General features: G+C 35.4%; 1 protein-coding gene across 2 annotated transcripts in view; it reads left to right on the top strand.

Moving 5' to 3' along the window:
• Positions 1–23931, top strand: part of VPS50 (VPS50 subunit of EARP/GARPII complex) — a 94255-nt gene that overhangs the window by 19662 nt on the left and 50662 nt on the right. For both annotated transcript variants that reach the window (XM_032991661.2, XM_032991663.2), the window contains exons 7-13: positions 382–499; positions 587–622; positions 3153–3235; positions 8229–8271; positions 11332–11430; positions 14540–14680; positions 19333–19468. In XM_032991661.2, the coding sequence (XP_032847552.1) occupies positions 382–499; positions 587–622; positions 3153–3235; positions 8229–8271; positions 11332–11430; positions 14540–14680; positions 19333–19468 (656 nt within the window). The remainder of the gene's footprint in view (positions 1–381; positions 500–586; positions 623–3152; positions 3236–8228; positions 8272–11331; positions 11431–14539; positions 14681–19332; positions 19469–23931) is intronic.

Below are 23931 nucleotides of genomic sequence, written 5' to 3'. Positions count from 1 at the left end.
TGAAAGGGGGATAAAATATTTAAGAAGAAATCTCTAATCCTGGGAAGTTTGCTTGCTGATGATTTTTTCTCTGTGGAATGGAATTAGCAATAGTAGTTAAAGATACTGAATCAAATACCAGCTGCCTTCCCTCTTTCAGTTGGGAGTTCCCTTTAAAACAGGCACCTTTGGTGGTACACCACTGATCCACAGGCAAGTTCTGCAGAAGAGAAAACTTAACTTCCTGGTAGTCTGTTGGTATCATTGCGGTTTCTGGGTTTCCCTAGCAACGCTGACAGTCTTATTTTCTAGCATATATTTTGATGGACATGTTAAAATTTGTTTGAAATCATTTTTATTTTATGTGTCATTGAAGATGATGTTCATTTTTAACTTTTGCAGACACCTGAATATAGCAAAGGAAGGCTTCACGCAAACTAGTTTGAGTCTCCTTGCAAATCAAAGGAAACGACAATTGCTTATTGGACTGCTAAAATCTCTGAGAACAATAAAAACATTGGTAAGTACAGTTGTTTTTGTTCAGTGGAGAAATATTCTTCATTTCTGTGTAGTTATTGATCTGTTTGTTTGTTTGTTTTATTTTTAGCAAAGAACTGATGTGCGTTTGAGTGAGATGTTGGAGGTAAGTCCCTGCCAGACTATTATAATTTGAAGCCATTCTAAGTCTACTTTTATCAGTCATCTTTCTTCCTTCATTCCTTCCTCTTTCAAACAGGCTATGTGTGTGTGCATGTGGTGAAATTATACTTTTATTCTGTTTTTATATGTTGTGAGAAATAATTCATATCAAATTAGATAGCCCCTGTGCCAGGGAGGTAGTATTTTCTGTCAATGTCCCAATCCTGTCTTTAGATCTGGGTATTAAGGCTTGAGTTAGTTCAGTAAGAGTGCTGTGGAGTTCTCACTCCCTTCCCTACCTTCAACTTACACTGTTTTTCTGGCCTTAGCTTGATGTTTGGAAGAAAAAAGAAGGTGAGATTTAGCTGATTGCTGATATGCTGGGTCTGGATAAATTACTTCTACTGGTATATTACTGTACTAATTTATATATGGGCTCCCTATTTAGTATTTTGTTTGTCAGTGTAGTAGCTTCTCCTTATTCATTGGGTTGGATTTTTAATTGTCAGTTGTAGAAAACATTGCAGCGTGCAGGCGATGACACTGAAAATTCTACTGATACAGTATATATACTGCCTAAAAACGCAGCAGATATTGCACAGAGCAAAAATAAGATCTTGTCTTAAGGTGATTAATTGTATGAAAGACAGCTTCAGGATTTTATGGACAACTGTATTTTAATCATGTAGAGTAACAATTTTGGCTTGTAAGTTTGCCAGTTATTTACGGCTAATACTGGTTGGAATGTCATTATGATACTCCCTAGTTACTGCATTTGGAAATTGAGTTTTAATAATTGTAACTTTTAAGCTTCTTTGAGATTAATACCATCTTGAATAATACACTTTGTCTCAGCACACTTTCTTATTCTTTACCAAGCAAGAACGTATTAATTTACAGTCTGCATAAATCTTGTCTTCTGCTTAGTAAGCTCTGTATGATGATTAGCGTTTCATTTCTGTGCTGTATTTTGTTGCACAGGAAATCAGTTCTTTACTGTCTACTGGTAGGAGTTGTCTTGAGACAGGGATGTGATTGTTGCATTCACACACAGACCCTAATGTCTAATTACTGTAATTTGCCAGTGATTTTTAAACATTAAGGGCTGGAACTGCCCTTTCTGGCTAAGTGCACTTTTAGAGCTGTGCTCAGTGTCTGCTTCCAATAAGGTATCCCAGATATTGGCCAATTTATTGTCTTTACTCCAAGGAGAAGTTAGTAGCTTGGAGTATGTGTGAGAGCTCTTAGTAGCCACTTGGAGGAACATTTAGATAGGGTTCCCAATTAAAAAAAGACCAGACACAAAGCTATAATAACTTACAGGGGTGAGCTGCATCTGGAATATATTAATATTATATGTTATGCAAGCAGGCTTTCTGATTTGAGCTCCGTTAGGCTTAATGGAGGAAGTACCAGTTTTCCAATGGAGAAAGAGGCAATGAGTTGTAAGTGCAGCATCATTTTAGACCAATGTACCGTTCTGTTTTCATTTAATGGATAAAGTATGTGAGGTTTTTTGTGTTTTTAGCTAAACTTGATCTGCATTAGAATGCTGCTGTTAAAACCAATTTCATTTCAGAAACTCCTTTATGATAATAGCCAAATATAAATTGCCCTTGCATTTTACTCTTCAATCAATGACTTTGAAATTCCAGTAACAGCTTTGCATTTGTGTTCTCTGAAGCATGTAATGTAACAGATGTAATTAGAACAAAAAGGGGAAGCTCTTAGCTATTAAAGAGGGTTTTCCTTCCTCCAAGAACCTTTCTGGCCTCATATCTAATAGAATACAAAAGCAGTAGTTACACCCAAGGCGCTGCCCATGTTCTGTTTGCAAGATCCTGGGGTTTTACTTTTTTGCGTGTATGTTTTTGTTTTGGTTTTGTCCTGGTATCTTATTGTACTTCCTGATTGATCTGTCTACCTATTGGATTATATTCTTATAAATTAGGACAATTTTCATAATTTTTTTTCTAAAGTATGCTCTTTCTGTCCTGGGGCCTTGTGTGAGCCAGTTGTCTTGAAATTAATTTCTAATTAGCTACAGAATGTCTCAGATTAAATAGTGGTTATTTGAGCATAATGTTAGAGTATCTCCCTTGTCTTTTTTTAGGTTTTGTAAACTTTGTCAACAGCCTGCCAGTACCTGAACTTACCTCTTTTCTTGATCATGAATAGATTATATTGTAATAACAAAGGTTTGAAAGTTAACTGGGAAGATGTTAGTTGTTTTGTATTAAAAACTTTCTGATATGATTTGTATGAATGCATAAGGAAACAAAACAGCAAGTAATTTGCATACGGTAATGTAATACATGGTGTTTTCAGATGTTGCTAGCATGTCTGTTTCTAATTCTAAACTGATTGCACATTAAGTTCGGTGATAGACCCTCACTCATTTTCTTTAACTTTACTTTATAGTCATAAGAGGCAAAATATTTTGTTCATAACGTTTATGCATAAGCATGCAAGCAAAAATGGGTGTTGCACTGTTTCAAAAGCCAAATTAGCTTTCTATTGTCTTTTATCCAAAGGAAGAGGACTATCCAGGAGCTATTCAGCTGTGCTTAGAATGCCAAAAAGCTGCAAGCACTTTCAAACACTACAGTTGTATAAGGTAAGGTGATATTACGCAGATTTCAGGTTCTGTGTGATTTTAGTTGGAAAAAGTATAAATCAGTGATCATTAATTCTCATTCTCTAAAGAAGCTTTGATTGAAATTCCGGCTTAGAAAAGTAAAATCAAGGGATTTATAAAAGCATAAGTATCCTCTGTAGTTTCCCCCCTCCCTACTAACCAGTTGTCACAATCATAGCATTATATAATCTGTGTTTGGGCTATGTCATAGTTTTGTAACTGTTGTAGTATATTGACAGGTAAAGTTTCAACTGAGACTGTTATAACTGCTGCAACCTGCAGCCTAGAGATACCTGAACTAATTTTTTAATAAGCAAGTTTATATTCTGGAATTAATTTACCTACAGCAAGATGGCTTGTGGAGGATTACTTACCCTGAGTCTTGGCAATGAAATTAGCAAGTGCAGAGCTTCATGCTGTCATGGAGAAATTGCTTTCAGAACCGGAACCAGTTCAAATATCTGCAGTTCCTAGCTTTAGAAAACCTTCATGTTTCCATTGCTGTTTAGAAAGAAGAAAAAAAAAAGGAAAAAATATTGGAAATATTGGATAAATATTAAGTTCAAAGTCATACTAGGTATGACAATAAAGGAGTAAAATGAAGTGAATTTTCATGTTTCGTTCATGAAGAAGTTCCATTAGATTTTCTTTTTGTGTTATTTTTATTTAGTTATTTTAGATCTGTGGGTAAAATTGCTTGATCTCTTGTTAGAATGCTTTCTGATTTAGAAGGGCCAGAAATCTATGAAACACATGCTTTGCCTCCCGTTGTTCTCTAAACGTATGCTTTGTTGCAACTTCAGAGTAATACTTGATTTCAGTTTAGGATCTGCTTTTTGAGGTAGAGTTGTTTCAGGATCTGAAGATGCACCAAAAAAGTGTATAAAAGTAGAAACTGTATCTGGAAATAAGTCCCTCTTTATTCTGAAGTCATATTACAAAGCTTTTTTTCCTTTCTTTTTAGTTCCATAAAACTTGTGTGTGGATATAAATTGACTGTGCAGCCAACATTTGCCTACATATATTAAAATTTTGAATCCCTTCCTTATACAGTAGTGAATGAAAACTATTCTTTATTCATTTGAATGAGGAAAAATGGCTGATCTCCTTCAGTCCTTGACAATTTAGTTGTTGAGAAGCAAGATGACTCCTGAACAACTTTTGCTTTGCTTGGCTCTATCTTACATAGAGAGATGAGTCTTGCAGTCTTCCATACCTGTTCAGTAAGCTCTCCTTAGTATTTATTGCTCTTTCAGGTGCTATCTAGCTCCAAACATTAATCTAATTTATTCTGCATATCTCCTGCATTTTTTTCTTTTGGAGAAATTAGCAACATTTATTCAACTTGAAAAGGCAGCTTGATTTCTCAGAATCCTACGGTGCTCCTCTGGAAAACCTTGCTCTTCCGACATTTAGGTTAAATTGCACAGTTTCCTTGATTTCTGTTTTATGTAAATGATGTGAAAGTTTCTGTTTAATGCTGAATCACTTCAAGCTTTTATTGCAGCTTCAGAGTTTATCTCCACTACACTATGTGTGGTATAACAAAATTTGGATCTTAAACTATCAGTTCACGTTTTTGCCATTTGGAATATTTATCTGCCAAAGTCATACTATTTTAAATTTGATATCATACAAACAAGATATGTGACAAATAGCTGTGAGGGTTTACTTTGTTGTTGCACTTAAAAGGATATCCTTGATTCCAAGAAAACAGTTTCTTGAAAGAAAGCATGATGCCAGAAAAAATCAGCACTGCTTCTTTATTCTGAGAGAGTTTTTGAGCTTGTTTTTGTTTTCATTGTGAGAGCAGAAGGACATTAGCTGCATTTGCATTTAGCTTCAGATCTCGGCCAGGGTGCATATGTTTCAGTCGCTGTGTACTGTTTTACTTGCAGAAGTCTGAGAGAATATATAGTGTATGGAATAATGTCTCACTAGCAGGGATCCATCTAAATGAATAAATAGATCTTTTGCATTTCTATTTAGGACTGCAGTAAAAAACAGCTAGTCAAGAAAACAGACACATGCTAGCATTTATAACATGCTTATATGAGGCATCACCTCTGTATTTTCACAGTATCCCTTTGATTGTCTGCTGTCCGCATGACAAGAATCAGTGCCTTCCTTTGTACAGTCATTCTTCACATTTTTCTTGCTAGATGACAGTAGGAATTTGGTATAGCCTTTAAACAGCAGGGGTTTTAAACTGTTCTATAAAGCATATAGATTTTTTATTTTGGTGTACACATAATCTGAGGAGGCAAGCACTTCAGTTTCCCTGATAAGACTTCTTTGTTTTTAAGAGTGGCTGCTCATCCTCCTCCAAAATAATAGGCTGGATGTCTATTTTTATTTTCCATTGTCGTCGTCCTAGGGAATGCTTGCATAATGTGATTAACTTTTGTTTAAAAATATAAATCAAAGTCTTTTGCCTTCTTCTTGATGATCAATTCTGATGTGAGTAGACTGCCTTGAAAAATCTGTAGGAAAATGTAGTGTCAGATAATGGGATGACTCTGTCTGTTGCATCTGAGTCAAAATGTTACTTCTGTTGTATTGCATTAATATGTCTTCTAAAAATACGCTGATTTAGATTTCTATGGATAGGGATGCAAATAGAAGACTTCTAATACGTTTGTTATGAATGAAATGAGTATCGACTGTGGTAAATGGGCTTTCTTAATAAGCATGTAGCTATTATGTCCAAGCACTACTTTTATAGTTCTGACTTAGAAAATACATACAGACTTAGCTGGACACTGCATTTCTACATTTTCACTTCAGTACTTAATCACAGTTACTTTTCTTATGAAATTTTGTGATTGCACCTTCTTTTCCTGAATTAGTCAGCATAAACGTGGCTGTGTTCTTGCAAACACTTGTGTGTATGCATGTACTTAAAATTGGTGCTTAAGCCCTTGCCTGAATGGGAAGACAGCACTGTCACAGGAGTTGCACTAAATGGTAGGGGTAAGAAACATGTAACAGTTTTGCCTTGGTTGTGTTTCATATGGAACAAGATCATTTTAATTCATCCCCGTCCTCTTTTCCCAAAAGAAAAGAAACATGCACTGTTCCAGAATGGCCCTGATCTTGAGGCATTTGCTGGGAATTGTGACATGAAGCCTCAGGTCCCTGAGCTGCCCAAGCCTCTTATGTCACCAGGTTATTGCAAGCTGAGGCTTGCCTGGCATTAAGAATAGTGGAAGCAAGGAACTAATTTTCATGAGTATCTATGCAGGTATACAGATGAAATTAGTCAAATGTGATCACTTGCAGTAATCAAGAAATAGTTTCTGGAGCCCAGGAAGTTTTTCAGCCCTACATTGCAATAGTTGAGCAAGTTCTTCATGTATGTGAGCATGTAAGTTGCCTGGTTGAGGTGAAAAATCCCTGTGTACTTTTAATTTATTAAGAAAAGGTAAAGAAATGCTAGATTAGCAGCAGCATGTTCATGGCATTTGTTGGAAAGGAATCATAGTCTCATGTTTAAGTTGTACCTGCTACCATTAGGGACTCTGTGAATTTTCATAGGACTTAGAACAGTTAATTTGTTCAGTCTGTGCAGAGACTACCTGTGCATTGCATCATTTTTTGCTAACGTCAGCAGCTTTTCTATTTTAAACCAGTTAATTTCAACATGTATAAACATATAGTTGGTTTACACAGAGGGTGATGGTCTACGCTGTACCTAGTTCTAAAGAGGGAAAGGAGTCATACTGTGCACAGAGCAAGGTTCTTACTCTTGTTCTAACATCTTATTGCTAGCTTAAAAGAACTGGAGTAACAGAAATGTTCATAAACTCTGACAGTAGATGCAGTAACATGCAATTGTTATGGAGGCTTTTCTGTTTAAAGGCTTGTTGCTTGTGGAGGAACAACAAAGGAATATTGGCTACTCGATTTAGTGTTTAATGCCAGCTGTTTCTGATGCAGTTTTTTTCTGTTTAAACCTTTCTTTGAAGGGTGTTGTATCCAGGTTAACTAATAGAATCAAAAGAGAAGGGGCGATGGGCGTATCATCTAAGTGGAGAGAACTCAGTGGCGAACCTAGTATCTATCTTTTGATAGTTAACATATGCCCCTTAGGAGAAGATTCAGAGCATAGAAGTTGACTAAAATCAGATATGGTGATTATCCCATGAAAACTTTGTGCTTTCCATGCTTGAAGATAATGTCCTGCCTACTTCTGGGTTGCTTTGACCCTTCCAAACAGAAGCATAGTAGTCGTATTTTGTGTTTTATTTTTCTGGCAGGTGTTCTGAAATTTTTAAAGCTGATTGTTGGAAAGTAGCAGTTGTGCCTTTCTTTGTCCTAAATAGTTTCTCTTATGGTATCTATTTTTGTTAATCTTTCTATACGAAATACAGCTCAGAGAAGTGAAATGGTGGTCTTAAAAAGATTTCCTGAGAGTTGTGTAAGCTTAAGTTCTCTTTTTTTTTTTTTTTTTTTTTTTTTTTTTTTTTTGTGTAGTGTTTCTATAAGGGTTTCCAGAGCAAGAAATAGAAGTTACTATACCCTAGTTTGTAAAGACTTGACAGCCCTGACCTTTCTGGGTACATTCTGCTGTAGACCACAGTGCCAAATCAAAGCATTTAGAGAACGAATTTCTTGGGAGTTAGGAATGTCTTTGATTGCTTAGCTAAATCCTAGCAGGATGGGGTCTTGTCTGGGCCCTGTTAACACTGCTGAGTTATAAACAGAGGCTAATGTGCTGCTGCAACAGTTATTTTAATGTGAAGTGTTAGGAGTACAGCAAATGCCTGCAGTAAGTGCCTTTCAGTAATAAAAATAGTGTGGTGATGTTAGTCTGACACAGTAACAGCAGGTTAATGATTTATGATAAATTACTGTATTATGGCTTGGTAGCAAGCAAATGTTTATTTTTTTCTGAAACAAGAAACTTGGTGTGAAATGTTAATATGATCAGTAGTTTTATTTTAAACACTTTTTTTTATTTCATTCACAGTGAGTTGAATTCAAAACTGCAAGACACCTTGGAACAAATAGAGGTAAGAATTACTATATTAATGTTTAGTATATGTTAGTATTTAACCTCTAGATACTAGAGTTTTCCAATACAGTGTTATTAGCAATTACAGAACATTCACATTTCTTTCAAATACTGTTTGGAATGCTACAGTCATTGCTATTCATGTAGCTTTTTGTGCTGCGATCAACTTAGATGCTCTATAATATGTTATCAAACTTACAAGTCCAGCTCACTAACTGTGCCCACTTTAACTGGTAGAGCAGTCAAATGAAATAGGCACATAACATTTGAAGTACTGGAGCAAAGGAATGTTCCCTCTATGACGAAGAGGTATGGTGGTGTTCAGTCCATGAGCTGCTGTGAATTCTTTAGACTACTCCTGAATAGTTGTAAAAAGTAAATTAGCATCTTGCCAATAGGCTTGCATAAGCTACACAACAGATCAGTTTCACTGGAAATTTTAGAGGTCAGCAAACTGGAAACTGCTGGACAGGGCCAGTGCTAAGCCATAGGAAGTAAGACTTGAATAGCTGGGAAAGATGTGACTAACATAGATCTGTTTAAGTTGGTAGATAGTATCACAAAAGGAAATGAATATGAAATGGTAAGTGTCTTGCTGGAAATTGGTGGCAAAAAGGCTCATGAACAGTAAGAATTCTTTTAACTCCATTACGAGGTAATTTTGAGCTGGAACTTGGCAAGCTTTTTGTAAAAAGTCTACTAATGTAAATATGTATAATGGATATGTGGGCATGTAATGCTTACACATGTAATGCATAGCAGGAAACTGAATTAGCTATCCCAGCAGCTCTCTACGCCTCTGCTCTTGTGATCTTTCTAAAGTCAGATTAGCGCATGTATTATTGTATCGCATTATTTAATTCCCTAACAATTAGAACTTTGTTAAATTTCCTTTATTTATGCCTTTATACTTTTTATTGCAAATCTCTTTTTGTTCTTTTACTTTTTCACTGATATATTCCTAAATTCAGACCATGGCTGATTCAAAAGAGCTAATGAATTGACTTTTTTCTTCTCACTCTCACATAGGCCAGTCATTAAGCTCATCTTTTTTTTTTTTTTTTTTTTTAAGATCACTCAGCTTGCATTCCTATTGCTTTCATCTACTTGCCATTTATTCCTTGTGAGCAAACATTAATATTGCTTAAAAGGAGACATGCATCTTTACTTCCAGTAACAACTTTGCAGAGCAAATTCTGCTCATACTAAAATCTGGTAAAATGTGCCATATTGATTGATGAAAGCAATTCACAGCTAGCTAAATAATCATATTCAAAATTTTCATTTATTACTTGGGAATTTATAGAATTATCTTATTTTTCTCCTGTGAAAGTATCTTATTTTCTACTGGAATTATGTCTGTGCATATGGAAGAAATGTCAATCATCCTGGGGTTCACAGAGTGTTCCTGTGAAATACATGCTCTAATTAATATAAAATCATATTCTGCTAATTAATATTTTTATAACAAGTCTTCTCACTAATTGAGTGCCTCTGCTTATGTCCATTCCTTTTTTCTGTTTTGTTTTGGTTTTTTTAATTATTGTCATTTAGGTTTTAACATTAACCTTACTTTTATACTATGTTACAGATAAAATGCAAGGGGGCTATAGCAGAAGAAACCATTGAAAAATGTAGCCGAAAAGATTAATGTGCTCTGTGTTTAAGAGCTCTGTTCATGTGCAGTTTGATATGCCTGTTTCTCTCTTTGTACAGCTGTTTTGTATGAAATAAGAGAAGGAAAAACATTTTTTAAAAATTGGTTTATGTCTGAAATTCAAATTGCTGAGTAATCTTTAAAGAAGTTCTGAATCTGTAAGTTACTTGTCCTTTCAGCATTTTGCTTAGGAAAAAAATGCAGGTTTTGATTGTATTCTAGTCGCCTTTTTTGTGCTTAAAGAAAATACTGTTCTGCTTAAAGAACACCAACAAAATAAAACACACCAGCCCCCCAAACCCAACAGCAACATTACCACCACCGCATCCCCTGCCCAAATCTCGAGGATTAAAATCATAAATATTTTATAGCTAAAGAAGTAATTAATGAAAATTTTCCAATGGAGTAAGAAAAAGTACATGGGAACTAAACAGCTATCGCTTGTTGTTTCTGTTTGCAAGAAAAAGACTATTTTGCAGAATCCTTAAATAATAAGCATTGAAATGTCTTTAATGACTACGAGGAAGAGAAAATATCTGCTGGCTGTGTATATCGTTACTGATTGGTGTTTTCTTTTCTGCATTGTTGACTGAAAATAACTAGACTTAGGCTGTGTATCTCTGAATAAATTATAGCATCTAAGTGAGAATTATGTTATTAAGCTACACGGTCAAATTCTTGGAAGCTTTCATAGTTAGTCGTTAAGTATATGATCTTATTTTAGTGTTTTTTCATTCAGTCCGCATAATAGATTAATTTAATTTATTACAAAGCTGTTCACTAGGCTCAGACACAGTTCTGATGGCAGAACTAGTAATTGTGTGTGTGTATGTGTGCGTGCTTTATTTTTTTTTTCTCCTATGGTACTGATCATTGTGCTGGTACAGTACTCCATAAATGACTTCACAATGAACTTCTAAATCAGATAGTGTTAATTTCATTTAATAGATGGCAGTCAGAAGGTTAAGAAGTCTATAATTGAATTGCCTAAGCTGAAACACCTGCAGAGCACTTTAATTTTTTTCCCCAAATCTGGATTTTTCTTAGGAATGGGAGTAGACCAGGTTAGAAATCCCAGCTCTCCCATATTGGGGTGCTAGACTTTCTCAAAGTAAACATCACTTTCAATTTGATTTCAGTGAGTTAGTGTACTTTTTACTGTGCTTGTTCTTGGAAATGAAGAAACTGTTTGGCTGATAGAAATTTCAGGCTGAAGTACTTTAGGCTGCAAGAAGTAGCATTTGAGCCCCTCAGAATAGTCTGGTAACGTACAGTCCTGGCTATTTCACAAACATATTTATCAGATAGTTTAAATATTTTTTCCTCACTTGCTATTCTTTAATGTATTACTTCACCTGTTCTTATTTAGAGTTTAACACATTTTTTCCTTCCTTTATATAGGAACAGTTGGACGTAGCGCTCTCCAAAATATGCAAGAACTTTGATATCAGTCATTATACAAAGGTTCAGCAGGCTTACAGGCTGCTTGGAAAAACACAGGTTAGTACTCATCTTCTCAGTATGTCACAAAATGTGAAACTTTGAGTACTGTGATGAAAATATATTTTCCTAATTGTCATGATTTAACCCCAGCCAGCAACTAAGAACCACACAGCTGCTTGCTCACTCCCCCCTGGTGGGATGGGGGAGAGAATCGGAAGGGTAAAAGTGAGAAAACTCATGGGTTGTGATAAAGACAGTTTAATAGGTAAAGCAAAAGCCACACACACAAGCAAAGCAAAACAAGGAATTAGTTCCTGACTCCCCATTGGCAGGCAGGGGCTCAGCCATCCCCAGGACAGCCAGGCTCCATCATGCGTAACGGTGACTTGGGAAGGGAAATGCCATAACTCCTAATGCCTCCCCCTTCCTTCTTCTCCCAGTTTTATATGCTGAACATGATGTCATACAGTGTGGGAGTATCCCTGGGGTCAGTTGGGGTCAGCTCTCCCAGCTGTGTCCCCTCCCAATTCCTTGTGCCCCCCCCCCAGCCTGCTCGTGGGTGGAGTGAGGTGAGGGGCAGAAAAGGCCTTGGCGCTGTGTAAGCACTGCTCAGCAATAGCTAAAACACCCCTGTGTTATCAACACTGTTTTCAGCACAGATCCAAGACACAGCCCCATACCAGCTACTATGGAAAAAATTAACTCTGTCCCAGCCAAAACCAGTACACCAATGTTGATGAATCATGCTGAGTATACAAAGGCTAATAGTACTTGCTAAAGGTAAACTGTGTATTACTGTAACGTATAGCTTTTTGGACATGGTATAACTCTAACAGTTCCATATTTCAGCTCTATTTATAATGCTGAATCCGTTTGCATTACTGATTGTATTTGGGCATGTAAGTACTACATTTATAGCTAGGTCCATGTTACCGAGCTGTGCACAACCTGTACCTCGTACGTGTGCATTCCCCTTTTATATTGTACTCAAATGCAACAGGAATGAAGACGTGAGGACATATTTTTTTGGCAACAAAAAAATGACACAAGGCATGTCAAACCTATATTGTGGACACATCCTAAAAGTTGCATCTCTGTGTGCTTAGAGCCTTTTTTTACATAAATAGGAGCAGGTCTAAACTCTTCAATAGGATGTAGTTCTCTCTTGCTGGTGCACTGCCTTGAAGTTTAGGATGGTTTCTCTGGGAAGGTGGTGAACCTGTTTGCTTCTGAAGCAGATACCAAGTATGGGAGCTAGTACCACGCTCCTGTGAAGTAAAGGGTGGTAGGGAGATGAGAAAGTCCTGGAGGCACCTTTTGTCAGTGATCAGTGTTCATAACATAATGAGGTTAAACATGGTGGTGCCAGTGTAGCAATGATGTTTTGTTTAGTGAAGAGATTCCTCCAGAAAGCTTCAGTTGCTAAAGAACATGTCAAAGTGCCTGTCCCTGATGAAGACAGGACAAGAACCCCATACATTTTTTATTATGATTGGATTTTTTTTGATCTTGTTTCCCAGTATTCACAAGCATGTCTGACATTAGAATGCCTCTTTTGGGTTCATTTTTAAATTTTTGTTTGGTCTTTGTAATTAGAAACTTTGTAGCAAAGTTGTGTTCTTTTTCCATGGCTTGACTGTGATACAGTGTAGCTCTGCAATAGGCTGAAAATTGATTTCTCTTCCCATACTTTGATGATGTGCAGGATTATTGGAGTGCCTAAAGACTGCAATTTAAAATCAGGGGAGAAGATTAATTAGACTTTTCCTTTGTTAGTACATTGTATGCAGTTTAATTGTTTATTGAACAAGAGTAGCTATAATGCATTCAGTGCTCTTAAGTCCAGTGAATGATATGTTGAGACAGGCAGATTTTTTGCTGGAGAAGAACGGTTTCTGAACAAAACAAAGGTGGTGTTTGTTACTGCATGGTTTTGCTGACTCTGTTCTCATGATAGTGACTTGTTTTTACATTCCTTTTATTACTATTAAAATATATATTTTGAACTTGTCCTGAAAAGTATTTTGATGCATCATTATTGAAATATCTCCCATTTTGACCCCTTCTCATTAAACAAAATGACAAGAACCTTTAGTGCCTTCAATACTTTTCACGTTTTCATTTGTCATTCTGTTTTCTTTGGCTAATTGAAGTTAAGACTATTGGTTATTTGTGATAGGATTGAAGCAGAATTACTTGTCCATTTCATACAGGGGTGATTGAGTTCTCAGCTGTTGTCAGTAGCTAACAATGTCAAATAGTAGTGAAACTGAACATTTTCAAATCTGCAGGATGATAGATTCATTCTGGCATATCAAATAATTTTTAATCAATTCTTATATACCATATATACCAATTACTAGCATATCTTGAAACAATGAAAAAATTCAGTTTCTGAAATGGACTAATGTTATATACAGTTTATTAATTAAGAATCAATAGGATAACTCAGGAAACAGCCTGACCTGAAACTCAGGCATGATTGTGGCAAAATTTATATAGTCATTAGTGTTTAGTACATGTACTGATACTTGTTTTTCTGGGAAAAGTAAGTTTTGTTAAACAAATGTGTCTTTGTTCTTTTTTTTTTTTTATTGCAAAGAGAGTTTTTGTAAGAAATATACTGATATGATGTGCATGCATTTCTGTAACTTTTAATCCTTACTCATATTATTCAAGGAAGAACTCAGTTTGGCAAGTGGATGTATTGAAGACTTTGTAATTGTGGTTTTATTTTTATTAATTGCAAAGAAAATATTTTCATTTTAATTGGAAGTGTTTCCCGTGGGAAAAACAGCAGTGACTTAAGCTAATTTTTTTTGACACATTCATCAATGATTGGGAGAGTAAATGAATGAGTAAATTCTATAATTAAATATATTATATGCATGTAAAATTAATATTTACTAGTGACAATGTCAAAAAAACCTGTTGGGTTTTAGAGGGAGGATGGCAGAGCAAGTTGCTTTTACTGGTAATACCTGAACTCTTTTATGTTATCATATTGTAATATTTCCAAGTCCTATGTTAGATATTTTTGAGACGAAGATTGGAGGCCATGCTTATAATCTCCTATGTTCAGTACTGAAAAAGACTTACATTAAAAGATAATGGCATATGACAAATTGAATTTTACTATTTGATTTTGTTATTCCTTTTCTTTCAGACAGCAATGGACCAGTTACATATGCACTTCACTCAAGCCATTCACAACACTGTGTTTCAAGTAGTCCTTGGATATGTGGAGCTGTGTGCAGGAAACACAGACACCAAGTTTCAGAAGTTACAGTACAAAGACCTCTGTACAGTATGTAATTCTTTTATATATGTATGTTTTTTAATCTGAATTTGTAAGTGTATCTTATGTAAATAGGGGATTCAGTTATTAAAATAACCCTGCAACTACAATAGTTTCTTAATACAACTCATAGGCTAGTTGAGTTATTGGTTATTCACAACTTAATGCCAATTTTGATTGTACTAAATCTTAGCATTTTGGAGTTAGTGTACACACCATCTAACTAAATGTAAAGAAGTAAATTGTAGGATACAAACAGGAGACCAACATTTCAAAACTCCCACGTCGTCAGTATAATATACTCGTTACTGGAATCGCTATTAGCTTTGAACTTTACTCCAGTTCTTTTAGGCAATATTCACAATTTCTATAATACTGTATTTCAGTAAGGATTCTTGTAAAGATACTAATTTAATTTCAGTCTTCTCTTTAGTCATGACTTTATATCAGATTCATTGGGCTTTTGGTATCAAGGTAAGGGACAGTGGTAGTTATGAGATGCAAAAGCCTGATGACAGGAAAATCGACTGGGAATAACCATGCATTTTCTTCTAGTATAGATTTTAGATGCAGTTTCTTGCATATGCATTTTTTTTTTAAAGATATTGTTAGAATGAATTACTGTATTTTGAGTAGTATTTTTAGTTCACTCTAATTCTTTCAATTGTGATTTTACGATTACACCCCGAGAAATTTTCTTCATTGGTGGGGGGAAGAGTGTGATATTTTAGATGGTTTTAACATTGATATAAGATTTAAAATTATGTTTCTATCTTGAATGTTCTTTAGGACATTTGTTTCAGTCACAGGCTAAGCCCTCATTGTATTTCATCACCTCAAGGACCCACCCCATCAATTGCAATTTATTAAATTGAAGTTCAGTCACAAGAAGATTAAAGTTCATATTCTGATTAATTTTCTGCTCTTTCGCTTCTTAAATCTCCTGGGATCATGTAGCTTCAACTAGTAAACAACATATCTGCATTGAAAACCATTTGATTTTAAAGAGATATCTGTTTGAATTAAAAGGTTTACATAATCTAAGAGCCTTCATATGAGTGAAAGTGGGCAGTGCACAATTAAATTATTGGGAGTAATTAACATAAATATTAATGAATAGAATGAGTAAGGTTCCAGATGGGTGGTATTCACACTTCACCAAGATGAATTCTAGTTCAGGAAAGCCAGAAAACCATGAGCTCTGTTCTCTGGACTGCAGCCCTTCCATATTTCTGCTTTAAGTTTTCAGAGGGTGGTTTTGTTTAATTTCTTAGTTTCTAACGCACTTTTTCTTCTGAGCTTTTTTGCTTTAAATTTCTATATGCCCTTCAGTTTATTTTTCATTCTTTGCTAATGCACATTTATTTATACTTACAAACAGTACTACTGAGCTCCTCCTGATATCATCTAAAATATGGATTGTGTGCTGTGTTGATTCGTACCCTTTACAGTGCAGAAGGATCTTTCAGATCACTGGAAATACCACATTTTGTAAAACACAGAAAGAGAGTGGCTTTAACTGCATGGTTACAAAATTATTACCTCATTACGTCTATTTGATTTTCTTCTGCAAAATCCTGATGAGAATCTTGTTAGTTATGTGAGGCTGCAATAGCTGGAATCTGGCAGTCTATATAAAGGAAAGTACTGAAACTTTGGGATCATAATGTACTATGAATACTGCTGTAATTTCCTTGAAATTTACTGATTATTCAAGAAGCTTCTCACAGGGGGCCGCCCCGATAGCCCCTCCCCTGCCACCAAAAAACTCTACCACTCACTCAACCCAGGACACTGTCTTAATAAGAATTATGTAGATGGGAAATTTTGGTCTCTTACAAACCCTGTTGTTCAGTGTTGGTTGTTACCTGTTGCAGTGTCTTTGTGAAATCAGAGCACTGAATAAGCTGCGCTATCATAGCGATGACATTTCTAACTTCCCATAGAAAGAACACCAACAGATTATCATCTCTTGCATTCAGTTGTTGGGGAATAAATTGTTTAATACTAAAATATGGGCCTTCTTTGTCTCTGTCTAGTTCCAGTGAGAACCCTCTTCAATCTGTCTACACTGTTAAGCCAGAATGCTCTTAACATATAAGTGGTTATGGAGTACTTACTCTAATTAATTAAACAATGGAAGTCATAAAAAATTAGTCTTCCTTTTTGGACAGATCTCCTGTTGTGTGTTTATGAAAATCTTTCTAAATGAACTAATTTAGCTCATTTCCATTTTACATAGGCAGTGGGGGACTATAGAGGGTTTTTTCCTTTGTTTTAAATTTTTGTTTGTTTGTTTCTTTTCTGAAAGTCAAATACTGGATTTTATAATGTGTGATTTTTTTTGTGTGTGTTTTTTTTTTGTGGTTTTGTTTGGTTTTTTTGTTTGTTTGTTTTTTTTTTTTTTAAGGATGATGTTTTCAGTAATTCATAGGCATTTATGTAAGTTATGTGCCTGTGTGCTCTGAATCACTGTTTCCTTGTTGAGCATTTCTTTTCCTAGCGATATGCCATGCTCTAACTCTATTGTCCTTTCTCCCTTTCGAGTACTGCTGGAGCAGGGGAGAATTCAGTTGATTCATCTTCAAGTTTTGATTTTCTTTATTCTAGCATAAATTCAAAGAAATTTAGTTGTTTATTTCCTTAGTTTAAGTGGAATTGGTTTGGTATTTAGTAAGTGATCCTTCCTTCCTGGCTACCTGGAAGACAGCGCATCTTCAGGTATAGTGAACTGCACAACAAAGATTTAGATTTTTATAGCTACAAAAAGCCCTGAAATACAGTAAGAGTAACATTGCCTTATGAGTTGGCAAATTTCTGAAACAGCTGTTGAAATGGCAGGTCAACTTATTGTTTAAATGATAAACTTATTATGCTGTTTTGTTCCATTGCTAGCAAGGGTCTATAATATCCGAGATTAAAGTGTCTCAATAATGCAGTCACTAAGGTATATTAGCTCTCAAATTAAAGGGTGTTTTAGAAAAAAACCCAGTAGTGTTCACAATTGTTACTTTTTTTATGTACCACGAACTTGGTTTTTGCTTTTTTGGTTGATGTGTACAGGATGCCTAATTTATATCCTTGAGGCAGCTCTGGTTTGATGCGGAACAGAACCAGAATAATCATTCATTTAATAAAACCCAAGTAAACTGAAAAGACACAATGATTAATATGAGGCCTCCAGATACTTTTGCTTGTGACATCTATTAATGCTGAAGAACATTTTTTGTCAGTCCTTAGTCATAAGCAGAGTGTAGGAGAATATGGCTTGAGCATTATGTGCTACTGCCAGGATCATTATTTAAGCTTAGGAAGCAAGAGAATGTGAATAAATAGAAAATAAAGACATGCAGTTGTAATTTTTTTTTACCTGAAAGCCAAATAATAGGAGGTGTATAAGTGATGCATCTGTATTTGGGAAGAAATCTGTCCAGTCCAATGTTTATTCTCCCCACAAACATAACATTCAGGCTTACCAAAGCTTTGTTGCAATCCGTTGCTCTGAATGATCACGCAGTATTTAGAAAGCCATGGTTACATCAGTGAATGAGGATGCAGTACAGAGGGAATTGATTGCTTTGATTAAGGGTTTGCTCTCTATAGATTCCATGGTTGATTATTTTGGTGGTTATGCTGACATCACTGTTGCAGAAGCTGTTACTATTTTTGAAGAGTTTTGTTGTAACTGTAATGCCAAAGCTTTTATATCATCCTGGATGTACATGTTTGGGCTAGCATGCAAGTACCCACATGGTAAGAGCTAACTAGCCTTGTGGAAGTCAACTGTGGATGCTGAAGTAGCAGCGGGAAAGTATGAACTGTTTTCTACAACAGTGTTAGTTTGAAGTGCTAATTTCCAGGCTTCTCTGAGAACCTTTAAATAATAATAATGTAATTGTAATTGCATTTGTGCAGCTGAACTTTGCCCTTGTTTATAAGCTTGGGACTGTGCTTCTTCACAGCAAGTGAGATGAGGGTGATTTACCATTGCTGCTCAGATAAGCAACGTATTTTAGTCTTTTCTTTACCCAGCAAGACCCCTTCTCAAATACATCCCTTTACCTGACAGTCTCATTTTAGATATTTCCACTGCATATATGTCTCTGATAAAATTGATACTCTTTACCTAATGAATATCTTAAATCACAGTTGGCCCTTTGGAGCAGGGTGGATCAGGGAGACAGGACAGCTGCCACCTAAGTTGGTTTGTTTTTAAACTACTACTTTATACAGCATTCAGTCCAATGGACACTAGCCAGGATGGCTTCTATGTACTACTGAAGTATAAGTATCTGTATCATTTAACTGACACAGTGTCTGCATGTCACAGCTGCATCCCTCTTTGATAGTGAGATGTGCTGTACGGCTTTATTTCTGCATCTACTTTGCTGTTCCATAAATATAAGGGGTGGTTAATACATTGGCTAATTGAAAAACAAACAGAAGAGGGTGTTAACAAAGAAACTCTGCACTTTAAGACAGCATTTGATAGTTGACTAAAATTGGGCATTCATCGGCTCTCAAAAACTTCTGAAAAGGAAATGGATATACGTCAAGCACTTCAGCTGTATGAATATGGCGGGTTTTGTATAGTTTGTTTTTCTTCTGCAAAAAATGAACACAGTTGTTAAGTTTCACAATATTATTTTATTTTTCTGTAGCATATTACATCAGACAGCTACATTCCATGCCTTGCTGATCTCTGCAAAGCCCTCTGGGAAGTAATGCTCAGTTACTACCGAACGATGCAGTGGCATGAGGATCATGACCAAGATAAGGCAGCAGCTGTGTCTTCTGGTAAGAAACTCTTTTGGAAACAAACTTACAATATTTGGAAATAAGTTTTCTTGTGCTGAAGTTGTTAACTTGTGTGTTGGTACGTTTGTGGTCTTGACTAAGTGCCTTCAACATTATTGCTTGTAGTGATAGTGTGCATTAAGGACTTATACTTACTCATAGGAAATTTGTTGTCTTCAATATAAGGTTGATTTTTTAATGAGTATGTGTAATTAATAAAAATGTTTTCATTATTATTTTAAAGAATATGTGTAATGAATAAAATATTTAAAAATGAATACGTGTAATGATTATGTGCTGTTATTACAGATATAAACAATTTTGTTTTAAACAGTGCTTATTGTTGAGTTGGTTTTCAGCTGTGGTAGATGACTACAAAATCTGATGGTTTTTCCTTTTGATGTAGGACCAGTATGAAATTTCAGATTTTTTGATCAGCATTGAAATTTTCACTGCATATTAAGCTTCGTAGATTGGCATACTTGATTGTGTACTAGGAAAGGTGACTGAAACAATAGGGAATGAATCTGTTGCAAATCTGTTGCTGTGATTTTCAGGAAATCAAATTTCCTGAATGTTGTTTGTCATCTCTACTAGTGAATCCATCATGAGATATGTTCACAATTTCCTTGATACACTCACAGGAAACGGAAAACATTTACTCTTAAAGTATAATTTTTATTTTCTTTTATTGTTGGTCCAGTTTGTGTTTTTAGGACAGAAGCACGAAAGCTTCATCTGTTGTCTAAGACCTTCTAAATACATTTTGCTAGACATAATCTAAATTAATAGAAAATGTATGAAGACAGACTGTTTCCCCACTAACCCAAGATGCTTGTGTTTGGCAGAGGGCAGAGTGTGAAATGTACAATATTAAGATTTATGCAAAACTCCTATTTATTTGAATCAGATAGGTTTGCTGTTTTCTTACTGAAAAGGAGGCTTCACTCAAAGGATAAGGACTATAGAGTTACTGCTCAGTTATTCCTCCTTGCCTGATTTGCATAAAACTTGTATCCTTTAGGTTAGATGATAAGAAAGGGAAAAAAGATGGAAATAGAAGTAAAGAACAGATCTTGGAACACTGTTCTTCCTACAGTGTATTTGAAATCAAGCATTTCTTTCAAAAATCAGAATTATTACAGATTTTAAGTCTTAAAAAGAATAAAATTTATGCTATTAACATTGTCTTCCTAATTTGTCCTAGAATTGAATTCAGAATTTGCAGTTCTTTCAGTTATAGTGTGGGCTGGTCTTTGGGGGTTACTTTTTTTAAGATCAATAAAAAAACCCTTACTTGAAATAAACTAAATGGAAACTGATAATTATCTCTAGATAAATGTAATCCTAAAAATTTTTAAAGCATGAGACATATTTTAGTACTTTTTATGAAACAGGAAATACTAATGAGATTTATTTTGCTGAATTTTTATAACAAAGTAGCAGTAAATCATAGTGAAATGTATGGTATTGATAGTTCTATGAATCATTGATAGTAGCACTTAACTGATTGCTTTAATATACTCTTGAAAAGGTAGAATTAAGTGTTCATCTGCAGGACTTGTTTAATCACTGAAGATAAAATTAGTGAACTAAAAGTATCAATCCCATAGCATGAAAGAAGTTCTATGTCACATTTAATGAACTGCTACTTAATCTGTGATTTTGTTGTTCAGATAGAAAACAGTGAATTGCTCTGATAGGGGTTTTCATTCCTGAAAATAAACTGCTTACTAGAAAGTTTCCCACTGCACTGTTGGTCATGGTCAAAGCATTTTGTTTGTAGTGTAGAGTCAAAGAAAAAATGAGTTTTAAAGGGACCCGTGTAGTTCATTTTGTCTTCCCTGCTCAAAGCAAAGTGAACTTCCAAGTTACATTGCTTTGTGCAGAGCTGTGATGTTGATGTAATTCACATGTATTCCTGAGACACTAATGTAACAGAAGAACTGAAACTGAGCAGTAAAATGATCACTATAGAATTTAAACTTTTGGTTTCACGAGTGTAATCCTAGTGGTCAAAGTTAGTAACAACTGTAATAGCTGTAATAGATTCAATGAAAAGCAAGAAGAAAATTGTGAGATGTAAATTTAATTTCAACTATTTTAATTTTCAAAACATTCCATTTATAATGCTCCAAAAATTCTGTGCAAGACCTGCATGGTATTCAAAGAATGAAGCTGGAGAACAGCGATTTGGTTGATTGCTTCTTTTTTTTTTTCCCTTCTGCCTAGCAAAGATTAAACAAAAACATTTTGCTATGACTGAAGGCTGTCTTTACGAATTTTTGAGAAATACTGAGAAACCTGAAAAAATACTGTATTTAAATCAGGGATCTAGAATAATAACTCCTGAATGCTTCTGATTCTTATTTATATGTGAAATTATGAATATTTATCCATTCTGCTACCTGTTCCAAATTTTTCAAGGCAAAAAGTGTAAGTTCTTGTGGACATTTGTCCAATCCTTGATTTTCAAGGAAATTATCCTGAATTCATATGTTTGCATGTGTGAAACTAGCTGCAGCACAGTTCATTAAAAGACTGGAAACAAGAACTCTTAGCGTGACTGGCCATAAATGAGGAGCACTGCGAGATTGCCAGAGAGTATACTGCATGCATTTTTATTGAACAATAGCGTACATGTGGCTCTGTCCAACCATTCCTTCATAAATGGCAGTTCGTGAGGACAACTACTATGGTCTTAATCTTGAGAACAGGTCAAAGATACTGACTGCTTTAGGCTTGACTTCACTATGTAGAAGTATAGAAGAGAGGGGGTTGCAGAATTGTCTAAAGAGCATGCTGTGACTAAGATAGCTGGTTTTGTTTACTCATATGGTCAGAGAAAGGATAAATCTGCTTAGTGTTTCTCTAGTTGGATTATTCTTTCTGTTTATATTTTGTTTAATCTTCCATGATAAATCACTTTTGAAAATACATTTGTCAGAATTATTGCTTTCAGGAGAAGAGGAGCTATTTAGGTACAGTTACTAAATTATAATTCACGTATACAGAGGCTAAGATTTGTTTTATGATTTTTCTTTCATAAGGGAAATTTTCTTTCAGTGCCCTGCAACAGTAGATGTAGTATGGAATTATGTTTGAGTCTTGTTTTCACATCAAGCAGCCTTTTATCTTCTCATTTTGAGTAATTAGGGCAAATTCTCAGCCAACCTGCAAAAGCAGTCTCAATGACTTTAAACAGGAAAGGATTGAACGCAGCTTTGCAGCCTTGGAAGAAATGAGTATCTATCCCTAATATAAGCCTAAATTCTAGAATGTATTTTATTATGTTTTTAATTGTGAGGAGTTATTCAATTGAAAGTACCAGAGCTTTTACATTCTGCCTGCATACAGTATTGTACTGATTCTGTATTCTTGAGGTTTAGCCTCATGGGCAGACTAATTTTAACTTAACTGCATTAAAGATTTTTCTTGGTAGTGTTCATATGTTCACAGTCATAATCCCTAGCTTGCAGATGAAGCTCTTTCAGTGTTTGATAAAGTCCAGACACACCAAATAGCTCTACTTGAAATAAGTTAAGCAAGGCCAGCATCCTTCTCAGTAACCATATTCCTCACATTTGCTTAATTTAAATGGAGCTACAGGTGTTGAAGGTTTCATATTTTCATTGTTCCTATTATGCTTACACATTATATAAGCATTCATATAATAGGTAATATATATATTTAGGATATTTTTTATTATTTTACATGGAAAATGCAATTAGTTCGTGTTCTGAGAAACATACTCTGAAAAAGTTCAAAGCAGAAAACAGATGGTTGATGGGGAGAAGGAAGATGCGTGTCATGCTCTTCTACTTACAGTCTGGCCTAGGATTACAAATATGATACACCGCTAAGTGCCATTTAGAAGGAATGGCTACAGAAGGAAACTCTGCTCGACTGACAGTGAGCACTGGATGATCAGAAGACAATACAGTCAGAACATGGTCAGACTGCTGTGCTCTTTTGTATTTTGGTTTAATTGAATTGTCAGTGTCTGATACCAGTCATAAACATTCTCGTTCAGTGGATAGCTTCCTTCTCTTCAATATGCAGTAGGCCAGACAATGCTGCAGAGGTCTGTTTTGCACACATCTGAAAAGGTTGATTAAAGGCTTATATCCAGCCTCCCATTCCTCACTGGGCTCATTAGTAAGGTGCTCACGGTATTTACACAAATGCATCTAGACCATATGGTCTGGATTCAGGGCAAGGCTTGACACGGAAAGAGCACTTTTGTTGTTGACAATAAATTTCTTGGTGCTGGCAAATGGAGAGCAGATGTGGGTTCTTTATGGTTCTAGACTCTTCTTCAGTAGATAGCAAAATTAGACATCAAAAACTGTTACTTTCTCTCAGGAAGGTGAAGATAGGGCAGGAGGCTTTCTGGAAAAAACTATGAAACCCAGTAATAAAGAACTGCAAAGGTCAGTCAGGATTAGCTCTCGCTGTGATCC

Source organism: Tyto alba, unplaced genomic scaffold (assembly GCF_018691265.1).
Source record: "Tyto alba isolate M040663 unplaced genomic scaffold, T.alba_DEE_v4.0 Super-Scaffold_38, whole genome shotgun sequence".
Lineage (NCBI taxonomy): Eukaryota > Metazoa > Chordata > Aves > Strigiformes > Tytonidae > Tyto > Tyto alba.
Note: the sequence above shows the minus strand (reverse complement) of the source record. Positions and strands in the feature narration are given on the sequence as shown.